Source organism: Dipodomys merriami, unplaced genomic scaffold (genome assembly GCF_024711535.1).
Source record: "Dipodomys merriami isolate MVZ:Mamm:240054 unplaced genomic scaffold, mDipMer1.0.p SCAF_38, whole genome shotgun sequence".
Classification (NCBI taxonomy): Eukaryota; Metazoa; Chordata; class Mammalia; order Rodentia; family Heteromyidae; genus Dipodomys; species Dipodomys merriami.
The window spans coordinates 2,463,099-2,482,617 of NW_027205381.1; the positions used below are offsets into that span (position 1 = coordinate 2,463,099).

At 37.2% G+C, this 19,519-nt stretch overlaps 1 protein-coding gene across 1 annotated transcript in view; it reads left to right on the forward strand.

Annotated features, from left to right (window-relative positions):
- The window catches only part of Cntnap5 (contactin associated protein family member 5), a 948,142-nt gene that overhangs the window by 515,379 nt on the left and 413,244 nt on the right, over positions 1–19,519 (forward strand). Inside the window, exon 8 of the mRNA XM_069989436.1 lies at positions 15,446–15,710. Within this exon, the coding sequence (XP_069845537.1) occupies positions 15,446–15,710 (265 nt within the window). The remainder of the gene's footprint in view (positions 1–15,445; positions 15,711–19,519) is intronic.

The following is a 19,519-nucleotide window of genomic DNA, read 5'->3' on the forward strand; positions in this document are numbered from 1 at the left end:
CAGGCATATACCACCATGGCTGGATCACATTACAGAGTTTTTACTCAATCTGTGTGCTCAATGTTTCACACTCACAGTGTACAAGTATTTAAATTCAAATGACTTTAAATGAGTGCCTTCCATACAGTGTGTGTGTGTGTGTGTGTATATATATATATATATATATATATATATATATATATATATTTAAATATTCAAATGATTTTAAATTAGTGGCAATTACATAAAAGTTTAAATCAACTTAGATGTTTTCCTTCCATGTCAAAGTTATCAGTAACAGGAGTCTGTCCTTTTATTTCTCTATTTCCTTTTCTGAAATAAGAGCAGCAATGATCACCCCTTCTTTCAAAAACATGTGATTTCAGAGTTGTCTTACAGAAGAGATGTCACAGATCAGGAGGCAAGCACCCAGGGGCCATGAAAGGCAGGGTGACTGATGGAGCTGGGGGCCTATTAGTTCCTCTGTCCCTGACACTTCTGTGTGAGACAGGCAAGGGGTTGCTATTACCATCCACACTCTTTACAACCAGATGCTTTATAGTCAGAGCTAGGGAACGTCAATGATGTATAGTCCAGGGCTGTGTCATTCACAGTCTTCTTCCTTCTCTTCTGGAAAGCACTGCGCCATCAGCTTTTATTCATTTTTATTATACATCTATTTTTTTGTAGAGTCCTGAATGACTTTTACATCAAAGTGAAGGACAAAATAAGAAATCCAAATGCACACACACACACGGCTGGGCAGACTCCCACACAGCACTGCTGACCTGGTCATGGAAGAGCAGTGAGGTATTTTAGGAATAGCCTCTGTGCCATTGGCTAATTGATAAGGAAACTTCTCCTAGCATATCTTGTAATATAAGAGCATCAAAGAAGGATTGCCTTCTCCTAACTCATCAGTAGATTTCACATGCTGAACCGCTATGATTCTCAACTTGCTTAACTGGTTGTCAGAGGTTCACTAAGAGCCTTGCGGCTTTGCTAACCATGAAACCCCAAGTTACTGTACTGTGGTATGTCTAAGAGGATCTGAAAGACAGGCAAGCCCAGATTTCAAGGAGTCACTCAAGGGATTTGGGGTAGCTGCTATAAAATAATATGGGATGTTTTTGAAAATGAATATGTCATTAGGGATTTTGTACTTTGCATGTGCTAGGTGTCTAGGTGCCTTCTTAAGATAAAGTTGAGAGTTTCCAGGAGCACAGGGCTGAGAGAAACTGAAGCACCGTGCCCACATTTGGGTGTGAGGACCTGTAAGCAGAATCTGCAGTGAATCTAGCAGACAGACATTTGATGTGCTCTCTGTCCATTGCCTGACTCCATTAATGTGCTCATCATGCCTACCTTCTGCTTTTCAACTCTGAAGTCAGAGTGCCTTCCCTGCTATGAATCTTTTACAAACACAACATGGGGAACAATTCTGTGCTTGAGTCATCATCATGATCTAAGTAGTGTTGCTGTGCATGTGCTGTGTTCACAGACAACAATTCTCCCAATCAAAGGATGTAAAACCTTAAACTCCTTTCTGCCCTCTGTGTATACACACTGGGCACCAGAGTGTGGTTTCAGATACTCCTGTTTGCATGGGTCCAAAAGATCTTCCTGCTCTCCTTCTCCACTGTTCTGATAGCTGCTCATAATCTTCTCATCCTCACTCATCTTCTTCTCACCTCATTTGTCTCTCAGGATGAACAAATCCTGGAAAACTCTAAGATGGTAGGAAGGTGGTTCAAGCAGGGGGTTTGATATTTGCAAATGCTCAAGGTGAAAAAATAAGAACTGATTATGTTTTATTTTAGACTATTTATTCCAACAGTTATTCTTATAACTCTAAGAATTTCTTAAAATTGTTATACATACATATCATCATCATCATCATCATCATCATCATCATCATCATCTCTGTTAGTCATAGTGGTGAAGTGGAGAAATGGTGCCACTGCCTCTAATCTCTTTATCTTAATTAAAAATCTACATTAAAAACTAACAGACCTTCTGAGTATGGTGGCTCAAACTTTTAATACTAGTTACTTGAGAGGCAGAAGTTGATCATAAGTGTTCAAAGCCAGCTCAGTGAAGAATCTTTGCAACATTCCATCTTATTCAATAATCAGTTATGGTGGTACTTTTCTGTAATTCCCAGCAATACATCAAAGCTCAGGTAGGAGTATCATAGCCCAGGTGGGTCCAATGCAAAGGCAGATCTAACTAAAAACATAATCAATACAAAAGGACTTGGTGTGTGTTTCAAGTGTGCAACCCTTGCCTTGCAATCATAAGTCTCTTGATTTCAATCTCCAGCAATGAAAAATAAAGCAAAAAAAAGAAACCAAAAAACTGAACATCTAGGACAAGGACTTAGGAAAACAATTTGAAGCATACTTGTATTTATGAATTCATGTGTTCCCTGAGCACTTAGAGAAAATCTGAGATTCAACTATAAACTCCTGTGATGAGTAATATGTGAATTTATTTAATTTTTATCACAATATATCAATATCTCCAAAATAGTGTAACTATACCAACTGTTGTTTATGAATCCACATAATTTAATTTTTAATTTTATTTTATTGTAAAGATGCTGTACAGTCACATGAGTAAGGTAATGCATACATTTCAATGAATCCACATAATTTATTTAAGTAAAAGAATTTCTCATTCTCAAAAAGTTGTAGATATACTTGTATTAGAAACACTTAGTTTGTCCCTCTGTAAGAGGAATTTTTTTGTTATAACCCTAGAAAACTTTGCTCAGATTTCACCTAAGGCTTGCAAAATCATTTAATATGTGACAGAACAGACACTTATATTTCTTGAATACTTCTTCTGGACCTGTATGGGTAATTTTGTGTGCCTCTTGAATAATATTATAAATATTCAAATGGACCTTAGAAGAAAAACACACCCCTCACTCTTGGAAGAAGTCTCATCCGAACCAAACAAAACAATAACAACACAGGACTGTCAACTCCTAATGTAGTCATGTACCCAGATATTGGATCCTTCTGATAGCCCTTTTCCTCCATCCTGAAGATATCAACAGGCTACTAGAGCTACAGGTGTTCTATACACATGTTAGGAAGCAGAAAATAAAAACAGGTGAAAACAAAAGGGATATGCCATGAAGCTGAGGCAGCTCCATCTAAGGAACATTCCAGGGCAACTTATTCAAGGCTGTTGCCAGGCCATCCTTCTTGAGCCAGGGTTAGTTCCCTGACAATGCATATGTACATGGAAAGTGAGAGAATGTGGTCACCTATTTTGGAATATGGATGTTCCAAACAATTAAAAGTACCACTTCCAAAAAAGGTGAAGAGAATTGAGTTTCATCTTTACTACGGTGTCTTTGAACAGTAAGAGCCACAATATAGGAGTAACACTATATAAAGTAACACAAATTCTATTCCACCAAATCTGCAAAGCACAGTTCTACAATCACCATTACATGATATCTCATTGTGGTTTTCATTAGAATATTCATGATGATGACCAATGCCAAATTATTTTTTACTTTTTTCACCATTTGTATATCTTCTCTAAAAAATAAATCTCTATGTAGGTCTTCTGTCTACTTTTAAACTAGATTTATTTAGAGTTGGCTACTGGGTTGGATCAGTTCCTTGTATATTTTGGTTAATAACCTCAACAGATGTAGAAATCAAAATATTTATCTCATTCTGTGAGTTCACTTTTTATTTTCTTCAATGCTTTCTTCACAGAACCCTTTTAATGTATTTTTTCTTTTAAATAAGTTTTTTTATTGTAAAAATGCTATACAGAGGGGTTACAATTACATGAGCAAGGTAATGAGTACATTTCTTATCAAGCATTGTTGTCTCCTCCTTTGCTTTCCCTACCATCCCTTCCCTCCCATCTCCACAACTACATTCCCCACCACCCTTTCCACCTCTGCCTAAATTGTAACGTTCTTTTTTCAACATAGCATCCTGTACATCTCATTGTTGCAATGGGTCCACCTATATTCCTAGTTAAACAATTTTTCCCTTCCCCTCCCCAAATTATACCAACATCAAATACAGTGAAAACAGGGGTCCTTTTAATGTGTTTGTAGTCATGATATATTTTCACACCTCACAAACTTCTTTTTGCCAAGGATGGACTCAAAATAATGATCCCCGATCTTCTATCTCTTAGGTAGTTAGTATTACACAGATTTGAGCCACTGTACTTGCTTGAAACTGGCTTGTGTAGGTTGGGTTTGTCATGAAAATTTACTCAATTCATTTATTGAATGAATAAATAATATTGTCTTGGTGGAGTCCTTATGGTGTTCCAAATGTAGATAACTTGCCAAAAAAGATTATTTTTAGTTTTCCTTTCCAATTCAGATTCCTTATTTATTTTTTTTCTTAACTGCTTCTGCTAGCACTGCTAATAATTTGTTACAATGAAGAGGTGAATAGGAGCTACTTTGTCTTGTTTCTGATATTCTATGAAATGTTTTGTTGTTTATTTGTTTTTGTTGTTTTTCTACTTACTGCTATTGATTTTAATGTTAGCCATGAATTTCTCATATCTGGGCTTAACTGTGCTGAGAAATGTTCCTTCTACCACTATTTTGTTGATAGTTTTTATCATGAAAGTATGCTAAACTTTGTTAAGTAATTTTTTCTGCCATCTTTTGAGGTGATTATGTGAGTTTTATCCTTTGTCCTTCTAATAGACTTTGCTGTATTTACCTATTCCCTTTATTTATTTATTTTCATTAGAAATATTTTTATAATGCTTAGAGAATTAGATGAGTTTTTTTTCCCATTGTATAAATACTATGGGTAAAAGTGAATGGCTGATTTATTACATGATCAGTATTTAGTGGACAATTGTTAAGTTGAAAATGTTTATTTTCGGGGCTGGGAAGGTGGCTCAGTGGTAGATCGCTTGCCTTGCCTGCCTGAGGCCCTGGTTTGGATTCCTCAACACCACATAAGCAAAAAGAAAAAAACCGGAGGTGGCGCTGTGGCTCAAGTGATAGAGCCCTAGCCTTGAGCTGAAGAGCTGAGGGACAGTGCCCAGCCCCAGAGTTCAAGCCCCACAACCAGACCCCCCCCAAAAAAGAAAAGAAAATGTTTATTTTGTAGGCTAATCAGTTCTTCTTGCCCTTTACATATACTTACAACTTTTCTAGTTATTTACAAGCAACTACTAAGTTCATTATGTTTTTCATATATTAAAGCTATTGACTTATTAAGCTAAAATTACTCTAAAAACAAAGGCACTGTTGATCTATGTGCACAGTTCCAACTTTGTTTGCATGTGAAGAAAGGTAGTTTAAGGAAGAAAAGGAAACATGAAGACTCATCTACCTTTTTCAGACCTTTCTAAATGTAATGACTTGTTATTTTATCCTATTCAAGTTACATAGAGAAATGACAAAAAAATGTAATAGAGGAAATAAGCAATTTTGAAATTATTCATGGAGAGAAACCACTTAGAAAGCAGTGCTCATTGGATTTCAAACCCAGTTTCTTCTATGACTTTCTGGATAAACTGCTATTATTATTTTTTTCTTAAATAATCTATACTAATTTCTTAATAGAAATCACTAACCCTGAATACATTTGTGATAAAAGCTTCTAAATGAATTCATCCTCAGAAAACAATTTAGGAAAAAAACTCATAAAATTTATGCCTTTTCATTTTAATATATTGGAAATATAGATAATTTCAAATATGCTAATGCAAATTTGCAAATTCCACCATTTGATCACCCAGAAAGAGCTATGATTAGGCACGTTTGTCTGTGTTCCTTGCACATTTATTTATAAACATATTTTATATGATGCATATGTGCAGATTTGTATTCTGTTCATTTAATTTGGTATTATTTTATAAGCTCACTTTAATAATTGCCACAAACACTGCTGCTAGAGGTGGAAAACTGGCATGTCTTATGGATATGCCATAATTTACTTAATGATCAACACATTTTATGCCCGGTTTTGTGTTATTATAAATTATAGTGCTTAGAGTATAAATCTTAGACCAATTTCAGTTTATTTTCTTAGAACAGATTTCTAGAAGTGAAAGGAATGTGCCAAAAGGATTATTAATATATTTGAATGTCTTGATTTATATATCCAAAATGACATTATAGAGTATTTGGTAACAGCATTTAAAGAGCTCTTAGAATAAGAGCAGAATTTTGTCTTCCCATTTACAGCCAGAGTGTTTAGGATAGTCATGGTCTAGTTTTTATTTTCTTCTACCATGCGTAAATTCCAATATCCTGCTCTGCATTTTGTCTCATAGTGAAAGTCATTACTGTTTCCAAAATCTCACACTTTGGGTGGGAATGATCATCTTTGGTGCAGTGGGTATAAATACAAACACGTTAGGATAGGAAACATCAATAGATAGGGAGCCAAATTGAATCTGCAGACACGTTTCTGAAACCCTGAGCTATAAAATTTGAAAGAAGGGGGATGGAAAGGTGGCTCAGTGGTAGAGCGCTTGCCTTGCATGCCTGAGGTCCTGAGTTCGATTCCTCAGCACCACATAAGCAAAAAGAAAAAAGCCGGAAGTGGCGCTGTGTCTCAAGTGGTAGAGTGCTAGTCTTGAGCTGAAGAGCTGAGGGCAACACCCAGGCCCAGAGTTCAGGCCCCAAAACTGGACCCCCAAAAAATATAAATAAAAAAATAAAATAAAATAAAATTTGAAAGGGCACATGGAGAAAGTACATAACTTAAAGAAACCCTGTGAGGCCAAAGGCGATGTGTATCTTTCTGAGGTCCTCTCTTTACTGATGTCTGTAGTCAGGCAGCTGCTGTAATACCATAGGATAAGACAATGCAGAAACCATCCCCTGTTTTTGTATGTATTTTGATCATTCATGAGGCCTTTCATTTAATATTAAAGACTCTCCTCTCCCTCATGTTAAACTTCGGAGGATGATCTCAGTGCTTAAAACTTCCTTTAGCAGAAACAAACTATTGGCTATATATTTTAATGCCAAAAGTCTAGATCCCTTAAATTTCTAAAAGGTATTTCAAATATCTTCCCAGTGCTTGTTTTTCCACCTCTTCTTAATACCCCAGACTGGCTACCAACTCCTTTCATCAGTACTTTTCCTATCAAGACCAAATCATGTGCGTGTCCTTTGAAGAACACCCTTGTGGCAATCCTAGTTGGGATGACATGTTCTGTGAATATGTCAACCTCAGGTGGGCAAAGTCAGAGCTTCCTCTCTCCTGAGATCTGTCTTTGGCAACAAACATAGAGCTTAACCTCTAGTAATAAATTAATTCATATCTATTGAACAGAAAAATGCAAATATGAAAACACACATCTTCCCCTAAACATGAAAAAGAACCTTAATTTGATCCTCTACTTTTCCTAAGTTGGTGCATCAGTAAACTTGCAGGGCATTCTTCCCCCTCCATTTTCTGATAGTATGCCAGTCAGTCCTAGGAGTTTTCAGACAAGTCAAATTAGAAGTGGTTGTACTCATTTAGAAAATCAAGAATGGGTGTTTAAATCCTTCCCCACAAATTAGATCAAATTAAGATAATCTTCCCCCCCCCAGCTTCTATATGCTTGATTGGCTTTGTTTGACACCTCATCATAGAAGCTGAGCCTTGCGCTGTTAGCTTTATCTTCTACTCACCAGGGTGTTGGGATATTTGAATGATGATGAAACACAAAACAAACACCCACAATGAAAATGTTTTGTAAATACCAGCTGGGCACAGTACTATAACCCTTGAATACAGCACATTTAAGAAACTCTGAAATGAGTCAAGGTAAGCTGAATCTCTGTCTGGGTCTGCTGTAGTCTGCTGAGGTTTCAACAATTGGGGTCAGCACAGGTGACTAAATATCCTTGTTCAGGTGTAACAAAGAAATGTGACATGACTTTACTCTGACTATGTTTGAAGACACACAGAAGTCCACTGCCCCTTTTCATTCTTCCCAAGTGACTTGAGACTAGCCTGAAGTTTATGTTCAAGCAGGTGATTGGGTGTAATGAAATCATAAGAGAAAAATAGGAACAAATAGTCCAATTAAAAATGACTTTAAAAAAACAGTGGTTTTCATGTTCCTTCTAGGCCTCTTATTTATATTTATGTTCAGGTTGTCATGTAAAGTAGAACCCATATAAAAATGTTCTATAGTGTTCTACAACATATCTAAAGTGGTTATTGGGTAGTAAATGAATCAAAGAGGAATGTGAGGGGAAATGCCCCATAGTAAGATATACGAATGAACAATTTATCAGAAAGGGCTCATTTTCCCATAACCCATGGTTCATGAACCCAACAACAAGGTTGGAAATTAAGTGAAAATCATTAAATTTTATTTTTGTCAATCCTGGACTTTGAACTCAGAGCCTTGTTGGCTTTAGTTATTTTTCAAAAGGATCTCTCTCTCTCTCTCTCTCTCTCTGTCTCTCTCTCTCTCTCTCTCTCAGATCTCTCTTTCCCTCTTTATCTCTGAGATCTCTCTCTCCCCCTTCTCTCTCTGAGATCTCTCTCTCTCTGTCTCTCTTTCTCCCTCCCTCCCTCTCTCTCCCTCCCTCCCTCTCTCTCTCTCTCTCTCTCTCTCTCTCTCTCTCTCTCTCTCTCTCTCTCTTTCTCTCTATCTATCACTCTCTCTCTCTTGTCTGGGGACCAACCTCAGACTATAGTCCTTCTATGTACAAATCTTATGTAGCTGAAATCACAGGTATGGCACTAATATTCCCAGCTTATTTGTTGTAGTGGGGCTTCTCCCTAAATTTTAGCGTGACTGGCCTTGAACTACAGTCTTTTCCATTTCTACCACATAAATAGTAGGGGTTATAAATATGAGTCATCATACCTGGCTATATAAAAATCTTGTAAGTAGAATCCTAGCAAAAAGTCAGGCAAGTGAAACAACTAAGTTAGAGGTTCAGGCATGCTATTGTTTGTTGCATGAGCTCAACAGAAATGACCAAAGAGTAATATGTAATCATTAAGCTGTTTGTGTGCACAAGAATCTGTTCTTTAAGAACATCTCAGTTCCTCTGCCCTTCTGTCTTTTTTATGACACTTTTATCATACACCTTGGAATGACTGAAGCTTTGCCAGATTCTGAGCTTAGAAACGTTCTTCAAACCCAGAGAAACATTAGCTCATGGTCCAATACATCTCAGTCACAATATATCTATTATAAACTCACATTCAGACCATTAGGGTTTTTCATCATTGTGTCTGACAGCAGAACAACATCTTCTGAAGTTGGGTCCTCTGTATAAAAGATAAGTGTCAATTAATTTGATTGGTTCAGTAGTCATATGATAAAGACAAGTGAAAGTGAGTCCTTGTTGTCAAGAAGTAAAGTCGCTGTCATGATAGTCCCAACCATCAGTCATGTGGAGATCACTATAATTAGGTTATTACAGCAAGATCTTCTTTTTGATGATTATCTCTGACACAGATGAAATCTTTTAGTCGGATGGTTTTTATTGGCTTTCAGTCAGCATTTGACACACTTCATATCTGGTGGCAGAGTGGCCTGGATGCTGTATGCAGTCTTATCATGTTCATCTGGTTATCTTTGCACAGCTCCTGAGCCAACCCCCAACTAAGAAGCTGCAGGTATTTTTTCCTATTTCATCATCTTCAATAAGTTTCAACCCCCAATTCCTTAGCCTAACATTTCTCTGCAAGATATTTTAGGATGAGGAGACAGGAAAGAAGAAATGAATATTCAGGTGAGGGGTTGTCACACCCTGGTAAGAGTTTAAAATACTGGGCTTCTTTTGCCAATTATTACCTTCTGATATGTTGTTACTTTTTCTATATATCCTTCAGTGAGACATAAATTGTTAAGGAAGAGGCCTGGGTTACCTTTGTTTGTGCCTGGAAGCATCCAAAGGCAAACTCTTTTAAAATGTGAATATGTGCTTGTATTTCTTGTTTTAATTACTAAGTTCTTTTTATTGTGAAAATACCGAACAGAGGGGTTACAATTACATGAGCAAGGTAATAAGTACATTTCTTATCCAGCATTGTTGCCTCCTCCTTTGTTTCCCCTACCATCCCTGCCTTCCCATCACTGCTTCCCCCCCCCCATACACCAAAGTTGTACAGTTCGTTTTTTCGACATTGCAACATCTCATTGTTGCAATGGGTCCACCTGTATCCCTATATAAACTATGGTTTTTTTCCCTTCCCCTCCCCAAATTATACCAACATCAAATACAGTGAAAACAGGGCTTATACCATGGAGAAGGGATATACAAAGCAACAAAGAAATCATCTTATAAAGAATAAAATGATTGAAATTATGCCAGATCAAAAGAACAGACAGATGATAGTAATGCATGTGTTCAGTGTGAGGTACCATAGAAGGAAGCAACCAGTGGGAATCCCGTTCAGTCCAACATGAAAAGAACCTAAAGTTATAGAGGTGACTCCCCTCTGGTCATCCAGAAAAGTCTGACATGGGAAAGCAAGTCAATAGCAATGTTAGGAATGTCCCATTTCATCCTCAATCAATCATCTGTCAGTACACTCACAATTATAGAAGGAAACAATGAGGATCATAGAAATGATATTTTTTTCCAATAAATACTCATGGCAAAGATCCAGTTCTGCCTAAGTTTTAACAACACTTTCAATGTTTTCTCAGAAAGATACTGTATGCCCAATTTACAAATGTTCTATTCTATAGTTCTTATGTGGTTGTCAAAAGTTAGCTAATTAATACAAGACACTATAAAAATGTGAAAAAAATCTGCAAGAATACATGCCATTGAGAATAATTTATGATGGGGGAAGGTGGGGTGGGAAAGGCCTCAGTCTCCAGCAAAGGGTCGCAGTCCATTGGATCATGGAGCAAGAGCGTATAGGTGGGCACAGATACAGGAGAGGTCATTGCTGGCTCAGGGAGGAAGGCAAGTTGGGTTGGCATAATAACAATACAAATTATGGCAGAGTTAGCTTAAAAGCTTTTCTTGCATTAATGGGTCCCCATACTTCATTAGGAGGAATGTGGTGACCAGAATACACCAACTGAGGTAGGTAATGATCTGTCAGTAATTAGGAGCCGTCTGTGCTGTCATGTTTGCAGTTAGTGTAGCATGAGCATCATGTTGCATTCTCTTGTCCTTTTGCCTAATCAGAGATTGCAGTCAACTATACCTATGAATTTCTCATAGGTATATGCTCCCTCCTCCATTGCAATCAGTACTAGTCAGCTTTCTGTTGAGAAAGATAGAGACTACTATCCCCCATACATGTCAAAAATAAAACAGTAGTATAATTCAGTATGATATTAAAGGCTGAAAACCAGGAATACTGGTGGTATATGTTCTAATCTCTGGACTTGAGGAGATAAGATATTGTGGGTCAATTAGGGCAGCAGAAAAGAAAAAAATGTGTGAATTCCTCCTTCTGCTTTGGCTCCCCTCAGATCCCCAATAGATTGAATGATGCCCACCCCACATTTGAGAGGACCACCTGCTTTACTTAGTCTACTGAATCAAATGTTAATCTTACCTAGAACCATACTCAGAAACACAGAAATAATGTTTAGTCTGTATGCTTTATGACCCAGCTGGTTTATCCACATAATTAATCCCTCCAGTCTTTCGGGACTGAGCCCTTCGCAAACCCTCCATTGAATTGAGTGCTATCTTAAGCATCACCCAACCATTCTCTGCATAACATTCACTTTTCTAATAAATATAATCCACTAAGGATATCGTAAAGAACACATGTAAATATACATCCCAGTTGCTACATACACGTCCTCTTCACTCTTGTCTGTAATCATCTTTCCCTAAGACAAAGTTCCAGAAGCTTAACATGCTCTAAAAATTATATAATTGAGACTCTATTGGGTTTAATTTTCAATTACTTGCTGTAGCTACCTTTCCAGGTCCTTGAATATACCCCATATCTTCCTGCCTCTACCCTTTGCAAAAGATTTTCTTCTTGTTTAAGATTATACTTACACTTAACTTGTGTGTATGTGTTTGTATGTATATTGCTATTGATGCTTAAATTCAGGGCTGTCTTTTATCTTTTCCATTCAAGGCTGGAACTCTACCACTTGAGCCCAGCTCTCTTTCTGGGAACTACAGTTCTCAGATCTCAGCCTCCTGAGTAGCTAGGATAACAAGCCTGAGACTCGAGCACTATGCTTTATGCTTACTCTTTTCTTTAAATACGTTTTTTATTGTAAAAATACTGTGCAAAGGGGTTACAGTTACATGAGCAAGTTCAGGAGTATGTTTCCTATTGAGCATTGTTGTCTCCTCCATTGGTTTTCTTGTACCATCCCTTCCCTTCCACCTCCACAACTCCCCCCGCCCCCAATCCCATTTAAATTGTAAAGTTTTTCAACATAGTGTCTTGTACATCTCATTGTTAACAATGGGTAACCTATATCCCTATTTAAGCATTCTGTTTTTTCCCTTCCCCTCCCCAAGCTAGAGAAGTGTATATACAAGATGCAGGGCACCAACATCAAATACAGTTGAATTAGTTACTACTGTTCTTCTGTAAAATCCAATGGTCATTGTCACTTTCCAAAGGAAGCCTTCTATAATCTTTCAGAGTAAAATTGGATTTCTCTTGTATATAGCCCCACTCTTTTCCTTCACTATAGTGATTGAATTGGAGTTTCTGCTGCCTTCAGATGGAGAGGCCTCCTTGGGGAAGATCCATGTAAAGTACTTTTTTCTCTATTGACATCAACTTGGCTGTTTTGTTTCAAGGGTCTGAGCATCCATGACAGGCCATTAATAAAGCTTTCTTGAGTCAGATGGGGGGCTAGTATCTGTTTTGTTGTTTTTGGAACTCAACCAAGTGTTTTTATGGCATTGGTGCTCACTGCAAGATGGTCTGTAAAGAAATCATCAAGGGATTCAAAGTCCTATGCTCCAAGGTCACACTCAAACTCTGTTTTCTGAGAAAAGAGGTAAGATGGGAACTTTTAGAGATATCACAGGAAAGGCTTTTGTGTATCCTCAGAGAAATGATTAGCATTTAGTCATATCATTTGTGAAAGACAGGAGGAGCTACTACCATTGAGTTATACATTGACAGGGGACAGAGACTGGGGACTTATAGTTAAGGAGCTAGTGGAGCTCAGAGGATGAAGACAGAAGAAGGCTTACTCTGCTAATCTAGTCCCTCAGGATCGTGGTGGTTAGAAACAATGTGTCACAATGTGTCACAATGTCTTCTTGTAATTTTTGTTAAAATTGGAACAACTAGGCCAAGAACAAACCAAAAGAGAACTCAGAAAATGCCTACTACAGTGAATTAAGGAGAACATATCTGCTAGAAGGGAAGTGGACTCTGTTTTGGAGTCCCTAAAGAAAAAGATCCTTTTATATCATTGTCACAATACATGCAGGCATCCATAAGAGGGAAGGGCATTGGTATGGCATGGTTGTGGATTGAGATAGTTCGTGGCTGTTGTAGAATTTATCACAGAGCCTAATGGGAGGTGATTTGGACGTGGAGGTTAATGCTGGTCTTACATACTATGCTAGTTCCCTCAGGACTGAATCATTATGAAGCAAGTCCCTCAGACATGTTGGATGCCCTCCACATGTACCTGGCTCTCCTTCTGCTTCTTCCCATGCTGTTGACTCCATCAAGGAGTGCCACCAAATTCTAGACAGTGAGGACAACCCAGGCTTAAATTTTCAACCTCCAAACTTGTAAGCTACTTAAACTTTCATTTATTTATGAAGTATTCCGCATCAGGTATTTTCTTTTCACAACATAGAACAGATTAAGTTAGGTATGTATGAGAACGAAGACATAAGAGATTAAGAATTGCTCTTCCTGGAACAAAAAAAAAAAAAAAAGGAGGGCACCTCCAGGGAATGGTGGCAGTTGCTGCCCTGGTGGATCCTCTCTGTAATCTTGAGCAGAAGCTTGGGTCAGATGTTGGGGGCTAACATTAATAGCCAGGACTGCTCAGTGAAATCAAGAAAAACATAGCAGACACTACTAGTGTGGAACTTTTCTTTTTCGCAGTGGAAAACTCTATAAATCACATATAACATGAAGAAGTAAAAGACTCCTGCCACTTCCTTTTGATCACACCTAGGAGCCCAGTGCCATTTTATTATCTTGACGATTCACAGCACACATCACCTTACCATGGCCCACCTTGTTCCAACTAGATTAGAGTCATAGTGCTTATTTCATGACTACAGAACACAAAGGATTAGGATTATATGCATGCATGTAATTTATCAACCCCAGTGTTTATCATGATTTTACAATGCTTGAAAAATCTGTACAGGTTTTTGAAATCTAGAATAAAATAAATGTACATTGGAGAAAAGAGTTCAGGCTGTGGTTCATGTGGTAAGCACTCATTCTCTGACAGGGAAGATAATCAATGAGTCTATGAGTATTTGGACAACTTTACATGGGAGGGCTCACTGTATTCTGGTGATTAGCTTTTGAATTCTAAAGGACACACATGAGAAGATATGGTTGGCTATGGCTTGCAAAATATAAGCAACAAAGTGGTTTCATAATATAACATCTACTCACATCTTGTGTAATATTCTAGCCTTTCTTCTTCCTCAGCTACTATTAATGAACTTAATTAACTTCGAGTTTTTTTTAATTCAGAAGCTTAATCTACCATTCTCAAATAAACATGAATACATTTCTCCTCATTTAGGCAAAGAATATTAATTTTACTCTTTTCCTGGCTATGACACAACATACTTAATATTTTCCTAGTTCAGCCCTGCTACCTGTTCCCTATCCATATTACAAACCTCATTAAAAGTGAGGCAAATAGCATTTTAGCATGTTGTCATTTGACTGGAAACTATTGAAAGACTATTAGAGGACTTTCTCACTCTGCTTCACTAGTATTTCTGGACCTTCTTCATGGTCCAGCTCTTTCTGGCCTACTCACACCCAGGTCTTTGCACATATCATACATTCTTGCTGAAAATGTTAGCCAGAGCATATAAAATTCCTCTATTTCCTCTCTTCCTTCCATTTTCCTGTGAAACCTCTTCTTACCTACTTTTTCTTTCAGTCAAGATCCCTTGAGAGCTAGTATCTACCTTTCTTTTAGCACATTCCATGTTATAATATTTTCCATATGTATCTCTTTAAATGCTCTCCAATGGCTTGGCATCAAATTGACTCACTATATGGACTTATTCATTTAGTAGATGAAATTGTTTTTATACCTTTGTTTCCTTGGGAAATGTTGATTTGTGCCTTCCCTTCTTGGAGTCTCAGATGGCCATCTTTACAGAAAGCACTATGATCCTTAAAACAGGCACAGAAAGCAATCTTCTGAGTGTATCGCAGCAAAGCTGACGTATTTTTTTTCCCTTTCATATCTTGCAGCTGAATGTGGAATGATCCTGAAATTAAGGTCAGCTCCAGGTGGTTGTTTATATCAGCTGTCAGAATGCAGAATAAAAATGGCTTTTATATGTTTGATTTTTATTGTTTTCCAGGGCAATGTCACTTTTTCCTGCTCTGAACCACAAATTGTTCCCATCACATTTGTCAACTCCAGCAGCAGTTATTTGCTGCTGCCCGGAACCCCCCAAATTGATGGGCTCTCAGTGAGTTTCCAGTTTCGAACATGGAACAAGGATGGTCTGCTTCTGTCCACAGAGCTGTCTGAAGGCTCGGGAACCCTGCTGCTGAGCCTGGAGGGTGGCATCCTGAGATTGGTGATTCAGAAAATGACACAACACGTAGCTGAAATTCTCACAGGTACTGTCTACTGAGGCTTCCTTCCTTTTCCCTCTTTCTGTTCTCTTTCCCTTCCTTTTCCCATTCTCTTTCCCCTTCCCCTCCCTCCCTCTTTTTTTCCTTCCCACTGTCCATCCTTCCTTTCTTCCGTTTTCTTCTTTTTTCATAGAAAGTTTTCTTGTTCAGTTAACTAAACTTGGATTGATGTTCTGACAAAGCACCATAATCCAGCCCCCAGAAAGGTGAGATGGCATGGTTTGTGCATTTACTCTGAAAATGAAAGAACTTTGAAGTTGTTAGGCTTATTTATTGTTTTTAATATTTTAATATCTTTAGGTGTACACAGGAGAAGTTATTCAATAAAACCATTTATTAGTATAGTGCATCGTGATCAATGCCACCCCTTTTCAACATTCTCACCCATCTCTCCAAACTACACTTTCCCTAAACTTTCTTAATTTTGTAGAATATACAATTTTTATTTTTATTTTATTTTCTTTCCCTTCTCTTCATTCCTCTGTCCCTTGACCCCATCATACTCCATTTCAAGTATGTGTTTCCTGGTGTTTACTTAGTTGAAGTATGATTTTTACCTTTCTAAGGAATTGAACTGCTTTAATTCTCTTCTTGAATCTAACAAATCTCAGTTAGTACATTTCTCTATACTTGCATACCACCCAAAGTTATTACTATTTTCCAATTAGGAAAAAGATAAGATAAAACAGTGAATTCAGAATTAGTGATGTATACTTTGTCCAATTCTTTATTGCCTTATTTCCTCAACAAGTGCATTAGTGATTAGAATTCTTACCCAGGACTATTTAGCATATGTAGCAGTCTATAGAGTACTCTACTAGGTCTTCTACAGAAAAATAATATATATTATTTATAATCATTACCATATTCTCTTAAAGAATGGATTATATTCTACTTTACAACTGTGGCAAATGGGTTTCTAAAAACACATCTTCAGAAGTAAATTATTTGGAATTTCATTTGAAAACTTTCTGGTGTTCTAATCTACATTTCTTTTCTTAATTTGCATTGTCATGGGGACTTTGTAGAGTCTCCACATTTTATTTCAAGTAAAAAATAGAAAAAAATGTTAAAATCTTGTAATTTTAAAACTTTAAGTGTTTATTATTAGTATGTACGACATCTGAGTAAGAAAAGCATTTCTAAATCATCTTTGCACAGCTGAAGTGTGGGATACAATAGTTTATTTAAATAGAGTATTGTCTTTAATGTATAGTAATATCGGAGAGATCTGTAAATAATGTTTTTCAACAATCTGGATCTTCCAAATAAGTTTTGAATATGGAACAGTAGAATTTTCTCACTCCTTTGCCATTGGCTATCCTATAAATGTCATAGTCTCTTAAGGATCAGTGTGTTTCCTTAGTTAACAAAGACTGAATGAGGTCAGACTACCTGCCAGTCATTGGGCTGATGTCTAAGGCACATATCCCCTGAGAAATCTCCTTGGACAAATAATACAGAGCTCCCTCTTCTGTGCATACTGGGCGATGTCCACCAGTATTGTACAATAATGCACTTTTATTTAATTTAAAGGTATTCTTCCCTTCTTTGTATTGTCAGTTTTATAATTCAAATGAAGTTTTATAATGCAAATGAAGTAGAAAAAAATTGAGGTTTATATTAAAGAATGACTGAACAGTCAAGGTCTAGTCAGGCCAAGGAGATCCTCAAATGCTTTAAGAGAATCAAAAAGTTCTCCGAGCCCTTGAACTTAGCAAAGGCCTTGCTCTTTGAGTCAAAAAGATGTTTAAAGTACTTCACCTCCAGTGACTGTGGAAAATCTTCACTTTGTTTCGAATGGAAATGGAAATATACTTGTCAACTCTAGTTGAATAACAAGTTACATGAAGACTTGGCAAATAATAATTATTATAACTTAGTTTCTATAGGTCAGAATCATAGAAGCAGGGAAATTAGGTGATTTTGGTTAGGATCTCATAAACGTGTAGCCATCATGGGGTCCATTTGGGTGAAGATCTTCCAAGGTTACACCAATGGATGTTGATATTCACTGCTAAGCTTATATAATTTCATGGACCTAACCATTGTCTTTTAAGAAAAAGTGGGGGAGACAGTACCCGAAAGAGAAACCATAGTCTCTGAAAAATAATGAAAATGGTATATCATCAATTCTACCTTATTCCATTCTTTTGACTTCCAGTAATTAGAAGTGAAGAAATCAACCCAACCCCTACTCAAGGGGATGAACTACAAAGGTATGATTATTAGGAGACCTTGATCCCTGGAGGTCAGTTAGAGGCAGCTTATTACATGACAATGATGGCCACTAAGTAAAATAATACATCTCAAGTATTTAGTAAATCTTTGAGAAGCTATTTAACAAATCCTCTTTCCTTTCATTGTGAGTCAGAACCTATAACTAAAAGGGGCCTCATCCATAGAGTTATAAAAACTAGGAGTGACTTTTTGCAGTCAGATGAATTTTATTTATTTACCTTTTTGTTGGTCATGGGGCTTGAACCCTGGGTCTGAGTGCTGTCCCTTAGCTCTTAAACTCATGGGTAACACTTTACCACTTGAGCTACAGCACCACTTCCTGTTTTCTGATGGTTATTGGAGAGAAGAGTTTCACGGACTTTCCTGCCCAGGCTTGCTTTGAACCTTGATCCTCAGATCTCAGCCTCCTGAGTAGCTAGGATTACAGGCATGAGCCACCTGCACCTGGCTTCAGTCAGATGAATTTTATAAAATTTATTTAATTTCTAGTAATAGAGGTGAGTTAATCACTTAGAAGAGTAATATTTTTCATGTTCAGAGTTATAAAAGTTAAATCTCAATCTTCTTTATGTGAGCTGTTTCTCTTAATCGGTAAGATGTTTGAGTATAGAAACTTGTTGGCCTCGGGTAAAAAATGCAGTTTTAATATAGTACAGGCCCTGGCGGCATTGTGCTGAAAAAATCCAGGTGATGCCCATATTATTAAGCACATGTCAGTCCATTAAAACACATTTATGATTGAGAAAGAGGAGAGCAAGGGCTGCTATTTTACCCAGATCTGAAAAGGGAAAATAAATTGTCCGTGATTCCAGACCTGTCTCTCAAATAGTAAACAAGTGAAAACGTTAAGTCTAGTTCCTAAATGCTGTCTCGGAAAATTCTTGCTTAATTCTTTCCCTAAGAGGAATTTTCTGCATTTTGAATTTCCATAATATGGATTTCATAACACTTGATTTTCAAATGGATAAAGATCTTGTATTTTCTAGCATTCTCCTGTGAGGAAGTGGGAAACAAATATAGAAGTCCATTTCCTCCTTTATTTTGATAATAGTTGATGTCATACTGGCAGATGAGAGATGAAGCAGTATAAATCAATGAAAAAATAATGAAAAATTTTATCAATAATCTGTAAGGGCCAATAGAGCTACCCTTAATACATGATAGTCACCTAAAACAGAATACAAGACCACATTTAATTAATAGTGCAAGGAACTCACATATTCAAAGATTTGCTTGTGTTTGGCTCCTGTGTTTCTAACACCTTGGAACTTAAGGAAAAGTTGATTGGGAATTTATGAATACGTACTCTAGACCACTGCTTTTGTTACTGGGACTTCCCGTAGTGTACGTGGCTTAGAGTTGAGGTCTGCTTGGTATTTTTTAAATACATTTTTTAATTGTAAAAATACTGTACAGAGGGGTTACAGTCACATGAGCAAGGTAATGAGTACATTTCCTATCAAGCATTGTTACCTCCTCCTTTGTTTTTTCCCTACTGTCCCTTCCTTCCCACCTCCACAACTACACTCTCCCCCAACCGTCTAAATTGTAAA